Raw genomic sequence first — 19,130 nt, 5'->3', positions numbered from 1 at the left:
GAGGCAGGAGAATCACTTGAACCCGGGAGGCAGAGGTTACAGTGAGCCAAGATGGCATCACTGTACTCCAGCCTGGGTGACAGAGCGAGACTCCGTCCCAAAAAACAAACAAACAAAAAAAAAAACTTGTATTAGAAATTTTAAATGATTAATGTCAGAACTCAAAGTTTAAAATTTACATGTGCAAATTTATGTAGGATATTTATGATATTTGTTTTGGCAGATTTCGGCCTAAGTAAAGAGTCTATTGACCATGAAAAGAAGGCATATTCTTTTTGTGGAACTGTGGAGTATATGGCTCCAGAAGTAGTTAATCGTCGAGGTCATACTCAGAGTGCTGACTGGTGGTCTTTTGGTGTGTTAATGGTAAGGTTTGAATTTGGGATTTTTTAGGGGGGAAGGAGATTGTTAAGTGAGGATCAGCAGTGAATGTTAAAGAAACTGTTGTTTTTATTTTCTTTATTTTATGCCATATGTAATAAATAACCAAGAAACATTATTGCATGCAGTATAGAAGGACTATGAAATCTGTTAGCTGCGTCTGTCTCATCCTAATTTGAAAAGGCAAAAAAAAATATTACCATAGATTTCCTGCTAATAGTAACAATCTAAAGCATTAATGGTGTTTGGTCTTTTGGAGAAACTGGTCCAGAAATCTGTTAGTAAGTGACCCTTAAAATAAGTTCGTTTGGCCGAGTGCAGTGGCTCACACCTGTAATCCTAGCACTTTGGGTGGCTGAGGCGGGTAGATCACCTGACGTCAGGAGTTCAAGACCAGCATGGCCAACATGGCAAAAACCCCATCTCCACTAAAAATACAAAAAGTAGCCGAGCAGGATGGCACACACCTCAGGAGGCTGAGGCTGGAGAATCGCTAGAACCTGGGAGGCAGAGGTTGCAGTGAGCCAAGATCATGCCATTGCACTCCAGCCTGGGCAACAGAGCGAGACTCTGTCTCAAAAAATATATAATAAGTTCTGCCGGGCGCGGTGGCTCACGCCTGTAATCCCAGCACTTTGGGAGGCCGAGGCAGGTGGATCACTTAAAGTCAGGAGTTCGAAACCAGCCTGGCCAACATGGTGAAACCCCTTTCTACTAAAAATACAAAAATTAGGCTGGGCGTGGTGGCTCATGCCTGTAAGACCAGCCTGGACAACATGGTGAAACCCTGTCTCTACTACAACTACAAAAAATTAGCCAGGCATGGTGGCACACACCTGTAATCCCAGCTACTTGGGAGGCAAAGGCAGGAGAATCACTTGAACCCAGGAGATGGAGATTGCAGTGAGTGAAGATCGTGCCACTGCACTCCAGCCTGGGTGACAGAGTAAGACTCCATCTCAAAAAAAATAAGTTCATATGAAATTGGCATATCTATCAAATTGTTCACATATCTACACTTTAAAATTGCCATTTGAAATGTGATTGGTGAAGCTGAGCATGGTGGCCCATGCCTCTAATCCCAGCACTTTGAGAGGCTGAGGTGGGAGAATTGCTTGAGCCCAGGAGATGGAAGCTTCAGTGAGCCGAGATTGCACCACTGTGCTCCAGCCTGGGCAACAGAGCCAGGCCGTGTCTCAAAAAAAAAATAAAATAAAAATGTGATTGATTTCTACAAAAAAAAAAAAACTGTATAGCTCAGTTGTTTTAGGAATTATCAAGAACTTCAGTAACGAATATGGTAGAAATAGAAAACACTTGTTATGTAGCAATTGTAGAATATTTGGTTATAATTAAAATGATGCTTTTTTTTTTTTTTACCTTCTGGCCTTCAGATTTTATATTTATTGACTAATACTTCTGATTATTTTGCCTTTCTGTAGTTTGAAATGCTTACTGGTACACTACCTTTCCAAGGAAAAGATCGAAAAGAAACAATGACTATGATTCTTAAGTAAGTACTCCCTTAATGTAGATGTTTTGATGAGATTTTAAAATAAATGCTTCAGGCTGGGCACTGTGGCTCATGCCTGTAATCCCAGCACTTTGGGAGGGCAAGGCAGACGGATCACTTGAGGTCAGGAGTTTGAGACCAGCCTGGCCAACATGGTGAAACCCCATCTCTACTAAAAATACAAAACTTAGCCGGGCATGGTGGTACACACCTGTAGTCTCAGCTACTCAGGAGGCTGAGGCGGGAGAATCCCTTGAACCCGAGAGGTGGAGGTTGCAGTGAGCTGATATCACACCACTGCACTCCATCCTGGGCAACAGAGTGAGACTCTATCTCAAAAAAGTAAAATAAAATAAATGTTTCACACTAAAAAATGAGATTTTAGGGTGTTGGCTGTAGTATAAGAAATAACTAAGAAATTCATCAATATTACGTGGTTTGAATATGAACAGACTGCGTAGATTTAGAGTACTCATATTATCTTCATGTTAATAGTGAAATACTGAAAGCTTTACTTTTGGGATTTGTAATATGGCAAGGATGCCCATTATTTCACTTCTGTCCACATTGTCCTGGAAGTCCTAGCCAATATGGTAAGTCAAGCAAAAAAGTAAAGTATAAGGTTTAAAAAGAAGAAATAAAATTATCATTATTTAGATAACATGACTGTATCCATAGAAGACCCAGTCATCAGCCTGCACAACATAGCAAAACCCCATCTCTACAAAAAAATGCAAAAATTAGCCAGGCATGTTGGTAAGCACCTGTAGTCCCAGCTACTTTGTGGGGTGGCGGATGGGGGCTAAGACAGGAGAATCATTTGAGCCCAGGAGCTTGAGGCTACAGTGAGCTGAGATGGTTCTACTGCACCCCAGCCTGGGTGACAGAGCAAAACCCTGTCTCAAAAAAGAAAAGAAAATCCAGTGATCATATAAATTCTTAGAATTAATAAGAGTTTAGCAAAGTTACTGGATACAAGGTCAATAAACAAAAATCTATTCTATGTCTCTATACTAGGAATAGAAAATGGAATTTTTATCCAGGCACAGTGGCTCACACCTGTAATCCCAGCACTTTGGCAGGCTGAGGCAGGCAGATCACCTGAGGTCCAGAGTTCGAGACCAGCCTGGCCAACATGGCGAAACCCTGTCTCTACTAAAAATAGAAAAAATTATTCGGGCATGGTAGCAGGTGCCTGTAATCCCAACTACTCGGGAGGCTGAGGCAGGAGAATCACTTGAACCCGGGAGGCGGAGATTGCAGTGAGCCAAGATCATGCCACTGCACTCCAGCCTGGGCAATAAGAGTGAAATTCCATCTCAAAAAAAAAAAAATGGAATTTTCAAAGAGGACAGTGTTTACAACAATGTAAAAATTCTCAGATACCTAGTGATAAATCTAGCAGAAGTTGTGTAAGACCTCTGTGCAAAAAAACCAGAAAATTTTATTTAAAGAAATTTTAAAAGACCAAAATAACTTGAAAGGATATACCATGTTCATGTTATGACAGACCCAGTGTTGTAAAGATAACATTTCTATAGATCATTGTTATCCACTAGAAATATAATGTGAACCAGCCAGGCATGGTGGCTCATGCCTATAATCCCACCACTTTGGGAGGCCGAAGTGGGCAGATTGCTTGAGCCCAGGAGTTTGAGACCAGCTTGGGCAACATGGCAAAACCCCATCTCTACAAAAATAAAAAATAAAAAAATTAGCCAGATGTGGTGGCACGTGCCAGTAGTCCCAGCCACTTGGGAGGCGGAGGTGAGAGGATCACTTGAGCCTGGGAGGTCAAGACTGCGGTGAGCCCTGATCACACCACTACACTCCAACCTGAGCAACAGAGTGAAGAGCGAGACCCTGTCTCAAAAAAAAAAAAAAAAAGAAAAGAAAAGTAATGCGAACCACATACGTAATTTTAAGTTTTCTAGTACCTACATTTAAAAAAGTAAAAAGAGGCAGGTAATCCGAGCACTTTGGGAGGCCAAAGTGGGTGGATCACCTGAGGTCAGGAGTTCGAGACCAGCCTGGCCAACATGGCAAAACCCTGTCTCTACTGAAAATACAAAAATTAGCTGGGCGTGGTGGCACACACCTGTAATCCCAGCTACTTGGGAAGCTGAGGCAGGAGAATCACTTGAACCCGGGAGGTGGAGGTTGCAGTGAGCTAAGATCATGCCACTGCACTCCAGCCTGGGTGATGAATGAAACTCATCTCAAAAAATAAAAAAAATTAAAAAGTAAAAGGAAAGTTAATTGTAATATTTTATTTAACCCAGTGTACCAAAGATGTTATTTCAGCATGTAACCAATGTTAAAAATTGATTGAGGTATTTGTTGTAAACTAATTTTTTCATACTCATTTGAAATTCAATGTGTATTTTACACTTACAATGTAGATTGGCACATTTCAGGTGCTCAGTAGCCATATGTAGCTAGTGGCTACTATAATGGATGACAAAACTATAGTTTCAATGCAAATAAAATTAAAATCCTAACAACTTTTTAATGTGAATCTTGATAAACTGATTCGAATATGATAATACAAAGGACAAAGAGTAGCTAAAATACTCTCGAAGACCAAGATAGGAAGACTTGCTTTACCAGGTATTAAGTCTTATTATAACAGTAACTAAGATAATACAGCATTGAAACAAGTGTGGAAAGTAGATCTATGCAAAAGAATAAAGAACCCAGAAACAGATCTATATATGTGGACACTTAATTTGCGACCATTGGGAATTTCAGAGCAGTAGGGAAAGAATAGCCTTTTCTTAATAAATCATGCTGGAAAAGTTAAATATTCGTATAAAAAATAGGCAGGGAGTGGTGGCTCACACCTGTAATCCAAACACTTTGGGAGGCTGAGGTGGGAGGGTCACTTGAGGCCATGAGTTAAAGAATATAAAAATTATCCAGGTGTGTTAGTGCACACCTGTAGTCCTAGCTACTTGGGAGGCTGAGGTGGGAGAATCGCTTGAGCCCAGGAGGTCAAGGATGCAGTGAGCCATGATCATGCCACTGCACTCCAGCCTGGGTAATAGAGCAAGATCGTGTCTCAAAAAAAATTTGCTTTAAAAGAATTAAAAATTTTTTAAAAAATTCCTACCTTCCACCATACATAAAAATCATTACCAATCTATCTAGAACCCCAATCAATAAGAAAAAGCCAACCCAATAAAAACATGGGCAAGAGACTTAGGGATCTGACAGAAGAGGATATTCAATGGCCAAAAAACTTAAGAAAAGATACTCAACCTCGTTAATCAGAAAATGCAAATTAAAAATCACAAGGAAATATCACTGCATACTCACCAGAATGGCTAAAATTAAAAAGATTGACAGGAGCATTCTGAACCATTTTTGGCCCAGACTGCTGCCCTATACAAAAATTTTAAAAAATAAAAATAAATAAAAATAAAAAGACTGACAGTACAAAATGGTGGGATGTGAAGCAGTGGCAACTTTTATACATAGCTGGAAGGAATATCAATACTCATATAACCACTTTGGAAAGCAGTTTTTGTCCTTATCTTCTAAAGACAAATATATGTATACCCTCATCCAGTAATTCCCACTCCTAGACATGCACCCATGTTAAAAGAATCTAGTTACTCACACATCAAAAAACAAGTACAAAGCCGTTCATAGCAACATTATTTGTAATAGCCAAAAAGTGGAAACCTGATTATTAACAGAAGAATCAATTAATAAATGATGGTATATTCATACAGTTGAATACAATAGAAGTTGTTGTATTTACTATATGTATTTTAGGCTCTGTGGGCCACACACAGTCTCTGTCACATATTCTTTGTATTTTTTTTCCAACCCTGTAAAAATATAAAACAATTCTTGAGAGCCATTCAAAAACAGGCTGAAGCCTTGGCCCATGGGTGTAGTATGCCATACAACAAAGAAAATGAACAAACCACAGTTACATGCAACAACTTAGATAAATCTCACAAGAATGTGGAGCTAAGGAAGTACAGACACAAAAGAAAAAGTACTATATGATTCTATTTGTAAAGTTTACAAAGCAGGCAAAACTAAAGCATAGTTTTTAGGGTTCATATTTAGATGGTTAAAAGCCTGAGGCAAAATAAGGGAAGTGGTTACACTGGATGAGGGGTTCTGGCAATGTTATGTGTCTTGGCCAGATAACTATTCAGTTTGTGGTAAATAATTGAGCTGTGTACTTCGGGTGTTTTTGTTCGGGGTTTTTTGGGGCATTTTATATTATTCTACACAATATAAAAGGTCTAAAAAGATGTGCTACATAAATGAATGTTCACTGAACTTTCATCACTGAACCTTTATCACTTCATCTACTTTGATCCCTCCCTTTCAGCGAACAAACACTCTCGTGTTGAAGAAACTAAATCCTTCTTTGACTTGGCCTTCCTTTCAAGTTACTGTACCATCTTCCTGCATCCTTTCAACACAAAGCCTCTTTAAAAAGTAGTCTGTGCTTTCTGTTACTACTTTTTTGGCTTCTTTTATTCCACAGCCTATTTGTCATTCATCCCCACCACTCTACTGAAACTGCTCTCACTGTGGCTATCAGTGATCTTCTGGTTGCTAAAACCAGTGGCAGGTTGTCAAAAGGATGACTCTACCATTCATTCACACAATTCATTTAACAGATGTTTCAGTTCTTGCTACTCATACTTGAGATGTAGTGTTAACAAGACTGAAAAGGTCTTTGGTGGTCTTCAGAGCTTATATTTTAGTGGGGGAGACAAGGAATATCTAAACAATTTCAGATAGTAATAGGAGATATAAGGATAATAAATCGGAATTCTGTACTCATAATAGTGACTCCTTACTGTGTGAGGGAAGGAGCAGAAAGCAGGAGCCATATTAGATGGGACACTCAAGAAAGGCATCTCTGAGTATTTGACACTGGTGGCCACTCCCTCCCTCCATAGTTTTTCCTACTTTGATCTACTTCTTCCACCTCTCTAACCATTCCCCTTTTGGTCTCCTTTACATGATTTCTTCTCTTCCTGTTTTTCCTTTTTTAATTATAAAAATTTTCACATATGAATTATCAAAAATAGAATAATTCAGTGAACACATATACCTGTTACCCAGATTCGACATTTATCAAGATTTGGCCATTTCGCTTTATCTATTCTTTTTTTCTTTTCTTTACTGAAGTATTATAAGCATTCCAGACATATCTACTTAATTCAGTTTGCCTTGCTAAAAATATGGATGTTTTCTTACACATCCACATAAAACTAGCAATAATGCTTAGGTATCATCAGTCCTTAACTAAGTTTTTCAGATTTTCTTCAAAACTGTGTCTTTACAGTTGGATCCAAATCAAGTCTGCACATTCCATTTGGTTGTACTTCTTAAACTTCTGTTATCTATCCCTGTTTTTCTCCTGCTGTTTATTCGTAGAAACCTAGTCAGTTGTTTTATAGAACTCTGCTTTCTGGATTTATCTTGTCAAAGAATGAGACCCCCTCTCAATATCTGAAACAAAAAGCATAAAGTTTATTTTATTCTTTGCTATGGTAAGGCTAGAGTCTCCCCAAACATAGTAGACCACTAATCTTATATAGGGTTTTGAGGAAGGGTGGAGCTCAAGAAGTGGCAGAGTTTCATGTCTATAAGTGGGTTGACATTATCTGTAAGAATGTGATTATTTGGGTGGGACTGTTGTTGATCAGTGGGCACTCAGGTGTGTTTATTGGAGTGAGTCCATTCCTGTTTGGCTAATTTTCAGAGACAAAGAGCAGTTACTCATCTTTGCAGGTATTCACCAGGCAAGTTGTCATTGATCAATTCAATGGATTTTAAACCAACTGAAAGGATTTAAAACCAGTTCTGGTGGTTCTCTTGTTACCATGGTTACATAACAATTAGTCTTTTCCTAGGAGTATGGAAATTTTTTTTATTCCCTTAGTGTTATTAGCTTGATCCTCTATTCTGTTTTTGGTTAAACTGTTTTAGCAAGATTATTTCACAGCTAATACTGTGTGGTCCCTATTACATCAGGAGGCTTACAATACCTGGTTGCCCCCACTTTAAGTGATGGGCTTCAGTGGTTGCAGCTGATTCTTCCGTTGTAAAGTTCCCTGTCATGCTTTTAACTAATGGTTCTATCCATTAATAATCATTACTTGAAACGGTTATTTTATAAGGAATTCAAAAGGGATGAATTGCTTTTCTTTTAAAAAAAGAAAAAAAAGGTTTTTTAGAGATGAGGTCTTGCTCTGTTGCCCAGACTCGAATGCAGTGGCATGATTACAGCTCACTGCAACATCAAACTCCTGGGCTCAAACGATCCTCCTGCCTCAGCATCTCGAGTAGCTAGGACTACAGGTGCACCACCATGCCCAGCCAAGTTCTTTAATCTTTTGTACAGATGGTATCTTGCTATGTTGCCAGGCTGGTCTCAAACTCCTGGGCTCAAGTGATCCTCCCACCTCCGCCTCCCAAAGTGTTGGGATTACAGGCATGAGCCACTATGCACCAGCCATGATTTTCTATTATTATTATTCCTTCCTCATTTATTAGCTGGTATTTTCTCAACGAACTTTCCCTCATCAACTATGATGATTTAATTACTTGAAATAACGCTCATCCAAGAAAAAGAGAATAAATACTTAATTCTTTTCTTAATTGTTTCTAATGTCAGAGCCCTAGTTACTTCCTAGTGGGGGTAGTATCCAGTGAGTCGAGTTTTTGTATTTTGACTTTGCTTTTTCTTACTTTACATAATAAACTCATGGGATTTAATAATCAGTGTGATTCAGCCAATTGCAGTCATTATTTTTAATGCCCTAATTGTTCTTTTTCTGACTACCTTTTAAATGGTCTTATCCCCCAGGATCCGTCTATGATATGCTTTTCTTCCCCCTCTGCACTCTTTCCTGACTGACTTCAGTCTTTCCTATAACTACCCTCCACATTTTAATTACTCCCAAATCACTCTTTCTTACATGAATTTACCAGGCATTAGACCTGTGTTTCCATTTACTCACCTGCCTGGCCCTCCCAAAACATATTACATGCATGACTTCACATCTTTGAACTAAATGTATCTTTATTTGCTGTTCTTTTCTTATACTCCCAGTTATCAGCATTTTCATGTACCCTCTTCCAAGCCAGAAACCTGGAAATCATTTTTTATTCCTTCTCTCTTTTGCATAATTAGGTATTCTCCAAATTCGATCTCAGAATTATTTCACTGTTCCAGCCTTTCCTCTGAATTAAACTGCTTGAAGTATTCAGAAAACAGTGACCTCTTACCCACACTATCTGACCACATTCCTAAGTTGATTGCCTACCACTTATGACCTCTTCCCACTCCAAATTGTTCTCTATTACCCTTGGAGTTACCTTCTTGAAAATAAGTCTAGTCATGTTAGTCCAGTTTCAGGACCTCTGCTGCATCCCTGTTACCTAATACAATAGTGTTTCCCCAGATTTGTCCAAGAGAATATTAATTCCACAAGATATTAATAGGTATTCTTTGAAAAAGAGGTGCTGGAAATAAATACTTAGAAAATACTGATTTCACCCATAATCCCAGCACTTTGAGAGGCTGAAGTGGGAGGATCACTTGAGGCTAGGAGTTCAAAACCAGCCTAGCCAACATGGCAAAACTCCATCTCTACAAAAAAAAAAAAAAGCCAGGTGTGGTAGCACACACCTGTAATCCCAACTACTTGGGAGGCTGAGTCACAAGAATCCCTTGAACCCAGAAGGCAGAGATTGCAGTGAGCTGAGATTGTGCCACTGCACTCCAGCCTGGATACTCTGTCTTAAAAAAAAAAAAAAAAAAAAAAGATTTGTTTGCTCTAGATTTCTCAGCCTTTTTATATGCAGTGTATTTTAATTCTGTGTGTCTAATAGGGGGATATAATAGATAGCATTCTACAAGCTCATTGGGTCATGAATTTTTTTATTGTTGCTAACTATCTAGAGGGATTAATGTTATTCAGTAAAATTTGGGGAAACACTAGCCAAATGAATAAATTGTTAGCCTTTAGATTGCCTTCAAGACCTTTCATAATCTCCCATGTTAAATTAAATATCCCCTACTGTTCCCTTGTCACTCTTTGCATATGTTCTTCTGCATTTGTCTCTTAATGTACTAGCATTATCTGTATCCATCTTCACCATGGACCATGAGTTTCATGGGCTCTCTTTGTCTCTGTATCCTCAGCACTAAACAGTGTCTGGCATGTAATAGCTCAATAACAACCCACTGAATAATAAATGGATCTGTTTCTGAAATAGGAATTTTCCCCAGCTCAATTATTATTGTCATACTTACAGGATCATTGGTTTCTTTAATTTGTAGGTTTGGAAAAAGAATTAAAATTAGAGCTGAAACAGACCTTCAAGTTCATCTAGGCCAGCAGTTTTTAGACTGTGTATCTTCAATATTTCACAATCCTCTTTCCCACAGTTCCCCTTCCCTTCAGGGGCCGTTAAAGGGAATAGAAAGGAAAAAGTGGCATATGAAACACATGTTCTCTTAGCAGCTTTAAATGTTAGGTTTCTTAAATTCCCTTTGAGGAGGAGTTCCGAGGCTATACTTTGGGAGCTATTGGTCTGGAGACCAATCGCTTTGCTTATGAAGAAATGATAACAGGCCCAGAATAATTGGCTTTCCCACTGTCACAAAGTTCTTAGTAACAGAGCCAGAACTAGGATTCAAATGATCTTACTTTCACAGTGCTCTTTGCAAAATTTTGAAAAATGAAAAAGCTTATTAGATTATGAACTAAAATTCAGTTATGTGTTCACATGAAAACCTGTAAATAAATGTTCACTGTAGCTTTATTCATATTAGCCCCAAACTGGGCACAACCCAAATGTCCTTCAACAGATAATGGATAAACAAACTGTGACATATTCATACAGAAGCTATACATGTAATAAAATGGCATAGAACTAAACACACACACAAATAAGTGCAAATAAAACCAGTGCCATGTGAATGAGATCATTGGATTGTCTCCATGTCAATATCCTGGATGTGATATTGTACTGTAGTTTTGTAAGATGTTACCATTGGGGGAAACTGGGTAAAGGGCACAGGGGATCTCTCTGTATTATTTCTTACAACTGAGTGTGAATCTACAAGTATCTCAAAAAGTTTAATTTAAGAATTTTTAAAAATAAAAATACAGATGCCTCCAAAAAATAAAATATTATGTGGATTTATTATTTAGAGCCAAACTTGGAATGCCACAGTTTTTGAGTCCTGAAGCCCAGAGTCTTTTACGAATGCTTTTCAAGCGAAATCCTGCAAACAGATTAGGTAAAAATTTTAACTAATTTGTTTATGTTGTATGTTTGTTGGTGTTTGTTTTTAGCGGGGAGTAGATATTTGTTTTGTGGTGGAATTATTAACTATTTAGACAAGGCTAGGCCTGGTGGCTCACGCCTGTAATCCCAGCACTTTGGGAGACCAAGGCGGGAGAATTACTTGAGTCCAGGAGTTCAAGACCAGCCTGGGAAAAATGGCAAAACCTGATCTTTACAAAAAATACAAAAATTAGCCAGGCATGGTGGTGCGTGCCTGTAGTCCCAGCTACTCAGGAAGTTGAGGTTAGGAGGATCACTTGAGCCTGAGAGGTTGAGGCTGCAGTGAACTGAGATCACACCACTGCACTCCAGCCTGGGTGACAGAGCAAGCCGTTGTCTCAAAATTAATTAATTAATTAATTAATTAGACAAGTATTGAAAACAAAGGCTGAACAATATGTATATTTCTCCTTGAAATAAAATTACCAGTGAATCCATTTTTGATAGGTGCAGGACCAGATGGAGTTGAAGAAATTAAAAGACATTCATTTTTCTCAACGATAGACTGGAATGTAAGTATAGAATGAAAACTTGCTTGAAATATTTCTTTATAATTAAAATATGTCTAAGTCTCTTTTTTTTTTCCCCTCCAGAAACTGTATAGAAGAGAAATTCATCCGCCATTTAAACCTGCAACGGGCAGGCCTGAAGATACATTCTATTTTGATCCTGAGTTTACTGCAAAAACTCCCAAAGGTAAGGAGAAAATGTGAAAACCCAAATATAAGACAACAAATATGTTTTTTTCTTGTTTCATCAGAAAATCTTTTCCAGACTCTGGGCGCGGTGGCTCACACTTGTAATCCCAGCACTTTGGGAGGCTGAGGCGAGCAGATCGCTTGAGGCCAGGAGTTGGAGACCAGCTTGGCCAACATAGTGAAACCCTGTCTCTACTAAAAATACCAAAATTAGCCAGGTTTGGTGGCATGTGCCTGTAATCCCAGCTACTTGGGTGGCTGAGGCACGAGAATCGCTTGAACCTGGGAGGTGGAGGTTGCAGTGCATCAAAATTGCACCACTGCACTCCAGCCTGGGTGACAGAGCGACACTCTGTCTCAAAAAGAAAAAAAGAAAATCTTTTCCTGGATAACTCCCTAAGCTATCTTCAAATCTCCTAAATTTGCTGTAGATCAACCTTGTATCTCCCCCGTTCCACCCCAACTAGGTTATTATTGAGGGCTGCAGTTTCTAATATGGTAGCCAGTAGCCACATGTGGCTAATTAAATTTAAATTAATTAAAATTTGAAGTGTAGTTTCTCAGTCACGCTAGGCACGTTTCAAATGTCGAAAAGCTGCATGTAGCTAGTGGCTATCAGACTGTAAAGTTAAAGAAAATTTCCATCATTTCAGAAAATTCCATGGGACAGCATTAATTTTGAATACAATTAACCCTATAATTCATCGATGTATTATAGTCTTCAAATGAATTAGCTATTTTCTAGGCTCCAAGGGACTAGGATGTTGGTGTTGTAATGGCAATACACAGTCAGAACAGATCTGATACAGTGCCTCACAGGTATCCTGGAAAGCAAGAGGTATATACTGTGTACCTGAGAAATAGAATTCCAGAATAAGTGAAAAAGGTCATAGTGTCAACAGTTTTTCCCTTAATTTCCTTTCAAATAAATCTTCTTTGTCACTTCTTACTCTTTTCAGATTCACCTGGCATTCCACCTAGTGCTAATGCACATCAGCTTTTTCGGGGGTTTAGTTTTGTCGCTATTACCTCAGATGATGAAAGCCAAGCTATGCAGACAGTTGGTGTACATTCAATTGTTCAGGTGAGTGGATGTCTAAATAATTTTAGATTTGGAATGTTGTAAGATATAGTTCATTCTGTGAATAGATCTTTTTCTACTGACTTCAAGTGAGCAATTTAAAATACATTTTAGACTGGGCATAGTGGCTCACACCCGTAATCCCAGCACTTTGGGAGGCCAAGGCAGTTGGATCACTTGAGGTCAGAAGTTCAAGACCAGCCTGGCCAACATGGTGAAACCCCTATCTCTACTAAAAATACAAAAATGAGTTGGGCATAGTGGCACGTGCCTGTAATTCCAGGTACTCAGGAGGCTGAGGCACAAGAATCACTTGATTCTGAGGCAGAGGTTGCAGTGAGCGGAGATCGCACCACTGCACTCCAGCCTGTGTGACAGAGTTGAAACTCTGTCTCAAAAAATAAAATAAAATACATTTTATATCATTAACTTTACTCTTAGGAATTTTTTTCATATGTCATCGAAAAGGTTGCAAGAACCAAAATCCTAGATACCTATGTGACTTGAAAGTAGAGTTTTAGGCCAGGTGCGGTGGCTCACGCTTGTAATCCCAGCACTTTGGGAGGCCGAGGCGGGCAGATCACAAGGTCAGGAGTTCGAGACCAGCCTGTCCAACACAGTGAAACCCCGTCTCTACCAAAAATACAAAAATTAGCTGGGCGTGGTGGCGCATGCCTGTAATCCCAGCTACTTAGGAGGCCGAGGCAAGAGAATCACTTGAACCCGGGAAGCAGAGTTTGCAGTGAGCCGAGATCCACCACTGTACTCCAGCCTGGGCGACAGAGCTAGACTCTGTCTCGGAAAAAAAAAAAAAAAAAAAAAGTAGAATTTTAAAAGAGTTGAGATAAACATGACGATGTTGTCTATATCCTCTCCTGTGCCTCAAAATGTTTTTCATGCCGAGTTTGTTTCACCCTCTGCCTCCTTCAGGTCAGCTATGATGAATTGAGGTCTTCTGGTTCTTTGATGCCTTAGAACAGGAGTCGGCAGACTTTCTCTGTGAAGGGTCAGATAATACTTGAGGCTTTGTGGGCTATATGGGCTGTGTCACAACTGCTCAACTCTGCTATGTAGCACAAAACAACCACAGACAATACATAAACAAGTGGGCATGGCTGTGCGCCAATAAAACTTTATTTACACACACAGGCAGTGAATCAGATTTGGCTCACTGGCCATAGTTTGTCAACCTTTGCCTTAGAAAAGATACAAGAAATAAAAATGAACTCAAATCTTAAGTCATCTTTCTAATCAAAGGGAACTCGATATATCTTTTGAAGCATTGGATTCTTTTTAGGATATCATTTGTACTTGGATTTGCTTGATGATTAAGTTGCTTTTGCTCTAAAGTTTTTTCATGAGTCAGTTATCCTGTTTTCCATTTTGTAGAAAAACAATTAAAACACTGGTTTTTAAGCAGAGCTCATGTTGAAATAGTCTGTGCCATTTACTATGCAAGCACATGAATGTATGGCAAGTTTTTAAATTATAAATTCTGTACCTAACATAGAAACCACAAACTTGTATATCCTACAAAATTCAAGTTTTAACATATACAAAGCTCATAGGCATGGATGTCTCATATCAGTATAGCCAAGGGCAGCACAACTTTCCTCAGCCTGTTTATGGAATCAGTAAGTTGCTGTTCATCATCTACTGTGTGTTATTAGTCCCTAACCCATGACGAGCTTCTTTAGCATAAGTTGTGTAAGGCTATGACTTCAGGGTGAAGAAAGGAGGGAGTGGCTACTGAAAGTCCAAAATGGCGATAACAGGTATTACTCGCAAATACATTATTTTTATTTAATCTTCACCATTACCCTCTGAGAAAATACAGGCTCAAAGTTACATAGCCTGTAAGTGGTGTACCTGAGACAAGAATTCAGATATTCTAATTCTGAATCCTCCTAAATCCTTTCCTTCTATACCATAGGTTTCAAACTTCTCATTTGCAAAGGTACTTGAAAACCTATAGCCGATTGGGGACTGGAATAAGGCTGAATCACAGACAAAGATATAGGCCCCATATCAAGTAGCTCTGCTTTTTCTGTTGTGCAAATTCAATTTTTGTTTGTAACATAAGCTTTTTTAAGTCATATTTCTTGCTGTACACTTCATTGTAAACACTTTCAAAATCACTTGTTTGTAGAATAATAAGTACTATAAAGATGTATTTTTATTCTTATTCATTTATATGTAGGGCATCAACAATGCATGCTGAGTAACATACTTCCCTATTATAAAATGCACTAAAGGCATTATGGGACTCTTCACCAATTTATAATTTTTTGTAGCAGTTACACAGGAACAGTATTCAGTTTACTGATGGATATGAAGTAAAAGAAGATATTGGAGTTGGCTCCTACTCTGTTTGCAAGAGATGTATACATAAAGCTACAAACATGGAGTTTGCAGTGAAGGTAAATTTTTTTTATTTAAAATGCAATTCATACAGTTCTTGTTCATGCATGTCAGTACCAGTTAAAAATTACACTCCTCTTGTTGTTAAAAGTGCCTTTTGTTATAAAAAAGTTAAATATCTGGCTAGTGATCTTCAGAGATCTTAATCTAGAACCCTGTGAGCTAAAGGTAAGGTGGTTATATATCTAGTTTGCCCAGAGCAGTAGCAGTTTACACCTCAAGTGATTTTTTTTTTCTTTTTTTACCTCAAGTGATTTTTAAAGTATCTTTTTACTCTGAGAAGTCCCCATTTTATGCTCAGGGTGTCAGCAAATTCCTCAAAATTGTGTGCAAAATTTTGTATGTTTACATCTTCTCTGGCAAAAAGTTCATACCTTTCTTTGCATCTAAAAGGATCTGGGAACTAATGAATAAAAACCACTATCATAAAATTCGTTATCATTGGCTGTTTTAATTTCATCAAGTATCCTAAGACAGAATTTTCTAAGCCAAAAACCAAGGAACCTAGCTCTGCGATAAAGTTTGAATTTCAAACCTTTAGTCGTAAGTGAACAAACACTATGTTCAAGTCTCTTTTCACTTCTTGGAATAGTAACCTCTGCTTTCCAGTCTCAAGCAATTCAAACAATGTCTAAAGCTTTCAACTTGTTTGAACCTTAGGACTGGTTTATAAATATACATAGCTCATGTTTAAAGAGATAGTGACATTAGTTGTTATCACTCTTCTAAACTTGGATGTAACTGCTTTAAAGTCGTCAGTGTTTATAGGGCTTTCTGTCAGATAGAAGGATGAACCATAAAAATACATTTAATTTGCTTCATTGGAAGGACAATAAAGCTAATTTTAAAGAAGGAAATTCTTAAAAGAAATACATTTAATTTTCTATTTTCCTATTCATTGCTCTTACTGAAATCTAAGATACATAGAAGTTTTCAAATTGCTTACATGAAAGGAGAAAAGACTAATAATGTATTTGGTAGGCAGTTTAAGGATGTGTCTTGCCTCCATAAATACATCATAAAAAGCAGAAATGTCCTGAGGCCCCTTTGAATTACAGAAACCTTGAGGACTATGCCTAAAACCTTGAAAATATCTCCAAGCTATTTGTGGATTTTTGTAACTTAAATGATTCATAAAACCAATCCCAACACAACTGGATTCTACTGAAATTACCACATATTTGAGGTCCACAAGCACAAGTATAGATCTAATGCAAACTGGGCTCAGATTAGCAGATCCATGCCAAAAACAACCCCTCCCAGTGTGTTCTGGTTTTCAAAAGACTAGTCCCAGGTCATCTCTTAAATTAGCATGTCTATTCCATATACCTCTCCTCTTAATCACCCATTTGCCTAATTCCACACTATCATTTGCAGTTGATTACAGTGGGTACCTGTATGTTTATCTTCCCTGTTCTCCAAATACAGAACTGTTATACAAGTACAGTCTACCCTTGAATAACACAGGACTTGGGAGTGCTGATCCCCAAGCAGTTGAAAATCCACGTATAACTTGACTCCCCAAAACTTAACTACTCATAGCCTACTGTTGACCAGAAGCCTTACTGATAGCATATATAGTCGATTATGTTGTATGTTATATGTATTATGTACTGTATTAGAGAAAAGAAAGTGTTATTAAGAAAATCATGCCAGGCATAGTGTCTCACGTTTGTAATCCTAGCACTTTGGGAGGCCGAGGTGGGAGGATTGCTTGAGGCCAGGAGTTTTGAGACAAGCCTGGGCAACATAGCAAGACCCTATCTCTACAGAAAAATTGTTTAAAAATTAGCCAGGTGTGGCTACATGTGCCTGTAGTCCCAGCTACTCAGGAGGCTGAGACGGAAGGATTGCTTGAGCTCAGGAGGTTCAGGCTGCAGTGAGCTATGTGCCACTGTACTCTAGCCTTGGCAACATAGCCAGACCTCATCTCTACAAATAATTTTTAAAATTATCTGAGTGTAGTGGTGTGTGCCTGTGGTCCCAGCTACTCAGGAGGTAGAGGTGGGAGGATCACTTGGGCCCAGGAGTTTGAGGTTGCAGTGAGCCGTGATTGTGCCAGTACACTCCACCCTGGGCAACAGAGCAAGACCCTGTCTCAAAAAAAGAAAAAATATATATAAGGAAGAGAAAATACATTTACTATTCATTAAATGGAAGTGGATCATAATAAAGGTCTTTTTCCTCATCATTTTCACCTTAAGTAGGCTGAGGAGGGAGGAAGAAGAGAAGGAGTTGGTCTTGGTGTCTCAGGGGTGGCAGAAGCAGAAGAAAATCCACGTGTAATTGCTCCCTCATAGTTCAAACCTGTGTTGTTCAAGGGTCAACTATAAATCCATTTCAGATAGAAGACTGGACCCATGCTGAGAGTTGTAACCTCTTTCCTAGGTTGCTGGAATGTCTGGGTATTTAGTGCATACTTAATTACTAAGCTGTTTAAAATTGAACATACAAAGGCCACCTAATTTGTTTCAGACTACCCTTTGAATGAATAGAAAGCAAAATTTGTCTTTTTTATATAATATTAGTTGAGCAGATTAAAACATTAAGAAAAATATTTTTAAGGAGCAGCCAATATAAAAGGGTTAGAAAGCTACATTACTATTTTAAAGGGCTTTATTATAATAATTAAACCAAATTCTAACCAAATAAAATGCTAGGTATGATTTTCTATGTAGCTTTCTGCCTAACTTCAAAAACAAGATTGTTCTACTTAGCAGATAATTAGCTTTTATAAGTAGCTTACAGCTAATAGGATATTCAATTGAAGCATTTTATTAAAGGATGTAAACTTAATTCAATAAGCAGATGCTAGTGGTGGTGTTATAGATATATCTAGCTCTTAATTATCTGTATTGATGGGGGGGTTAGAAGTTGACTGAGTTCCCAAATGTTAAAGGCCTCAAGGATAGAAGAAAAGATATGTTAACTGTGTTCTTGGTACCTTTTCTCGAGGCTTTTTGAGTTTTTGGTTAAGTCCTAAACTTACTACAAACTTACAAACTTAGATTGGAGAGGCATGGTGGGGATGCGACTCATGAGTTAGAATTTACAGCCTTGCCATCTATATCAAGACTGGCTTTCTGATTAAACAATCTGGCCAGGTAGTTGAATAAAACTGATTGATAAATGGCTTATTTATACACTATTTACATGAGGTAATACCCAAGGTCTGTAGCTATAAACAATTAATGTTTATAACTGTATAGTTGATGAGGTTTTGTGATAAACATTTGCCTTTTAGATTATTGATAAAAGCAAGAGAGACCCAACAGAAGAAATTGAAATTCTTCTTCGTTATGGACAGCATCCAAACATCATCACTCTAAAGGATGTAAGTAGATTCTTTAATATGGATCATTTGAATCAGTTGTCTAACTCACATTGAAAGTAGTATATTTTCGAAAATCATGTGGTAGACAAAGAACTCATCATAGGCTGGGCACAGTGGCCCACGCCTATAATCCCAGCAGTTTGGGAGGCCAAGGCAGGAGGATCACTTGAGGCCAGGAGTTCAAGACCAGCCAGGTCAACACAGTGAGATCTCCATCTCTACAAAAAAAAATTTTTTTTAATTAGCCGGGCCGAGCACAGTGGCTCACACCTGTAATCCCAGTACTTTGGGAGGCTGAGGCAGGAGGATTGCTTGAGCCCAGGAGTTCAAGACCAGCCTGGGCAACATAGGAGACCCTGT

The 19,130-nt window shown here is 38.4% G+C and overlaps 1 protein-coding gene across 8 annotated transcripts in view; it reads left to right on the top strand.

The window, feature by feature from the left end:
• Positions 1-19,130, top strand: part of RPS6KA3 (ribosomal protein S6 kinase A3) — a 112,694-nt gene that overhangs the window by 78,846 nt on the left and 14,718 nt on the right. For 5 of the 8 annotated variants that reach the window (XM_055376748.2, XM_019019359.4, XM_055376749.2 and 2 more), the window contains 8 exons: positions 224-366; positions 1,824-1,894; positions 11,101-11,189; positions 11,684-11,748; positions 11,830-11,932; positions 12,894-13,018; positions 15,310-15,435; positions 18,681-18,770. In XM_055376748.2, coding sequence (XP_055232723.1) covers positions 224-366; positions 1,824-1,894; positions 11,101-11,189; positions 11,684-11,748; positions 11,830-11,932; positions 12,894-13,018; positions 15,310-15,435; positions 18,681-18,770 — 812 coding nt within the window. The remainder of the gene's footprint in view (positions 1-223; positions 367-1,823; positions 1,895-11,100; positions 11,190-11,683; positions 11,749-11,829; positions 11,933-12,893; positions 13,019-15,309; positions 15,436-18,680; positions 18,771-19,130) is intronic. The other 3 variants (XM_055376751.2, XM_019019360.4, XM_019019362.3) reach the window with 1 other exon arrangement.

The sequence above is a fragment of the Gorilla gorilla genome, chromosome X, assembly GCF_029281585.2.
Source record: "Gorilla gorilla gorilla isolate KB3781 chromosome X, NHGRI_mGorGor1-v2.1_pri, whole genome shotgun sequence".
NCBI lineage: Eukaryota > Metazoa > Chordata > Mammalia > Primates > Hominidae > Gorilla > Gorilla gorilla.
This window is presented reverse-complemented; position numbering and strand designations above follow the sequence as displayed.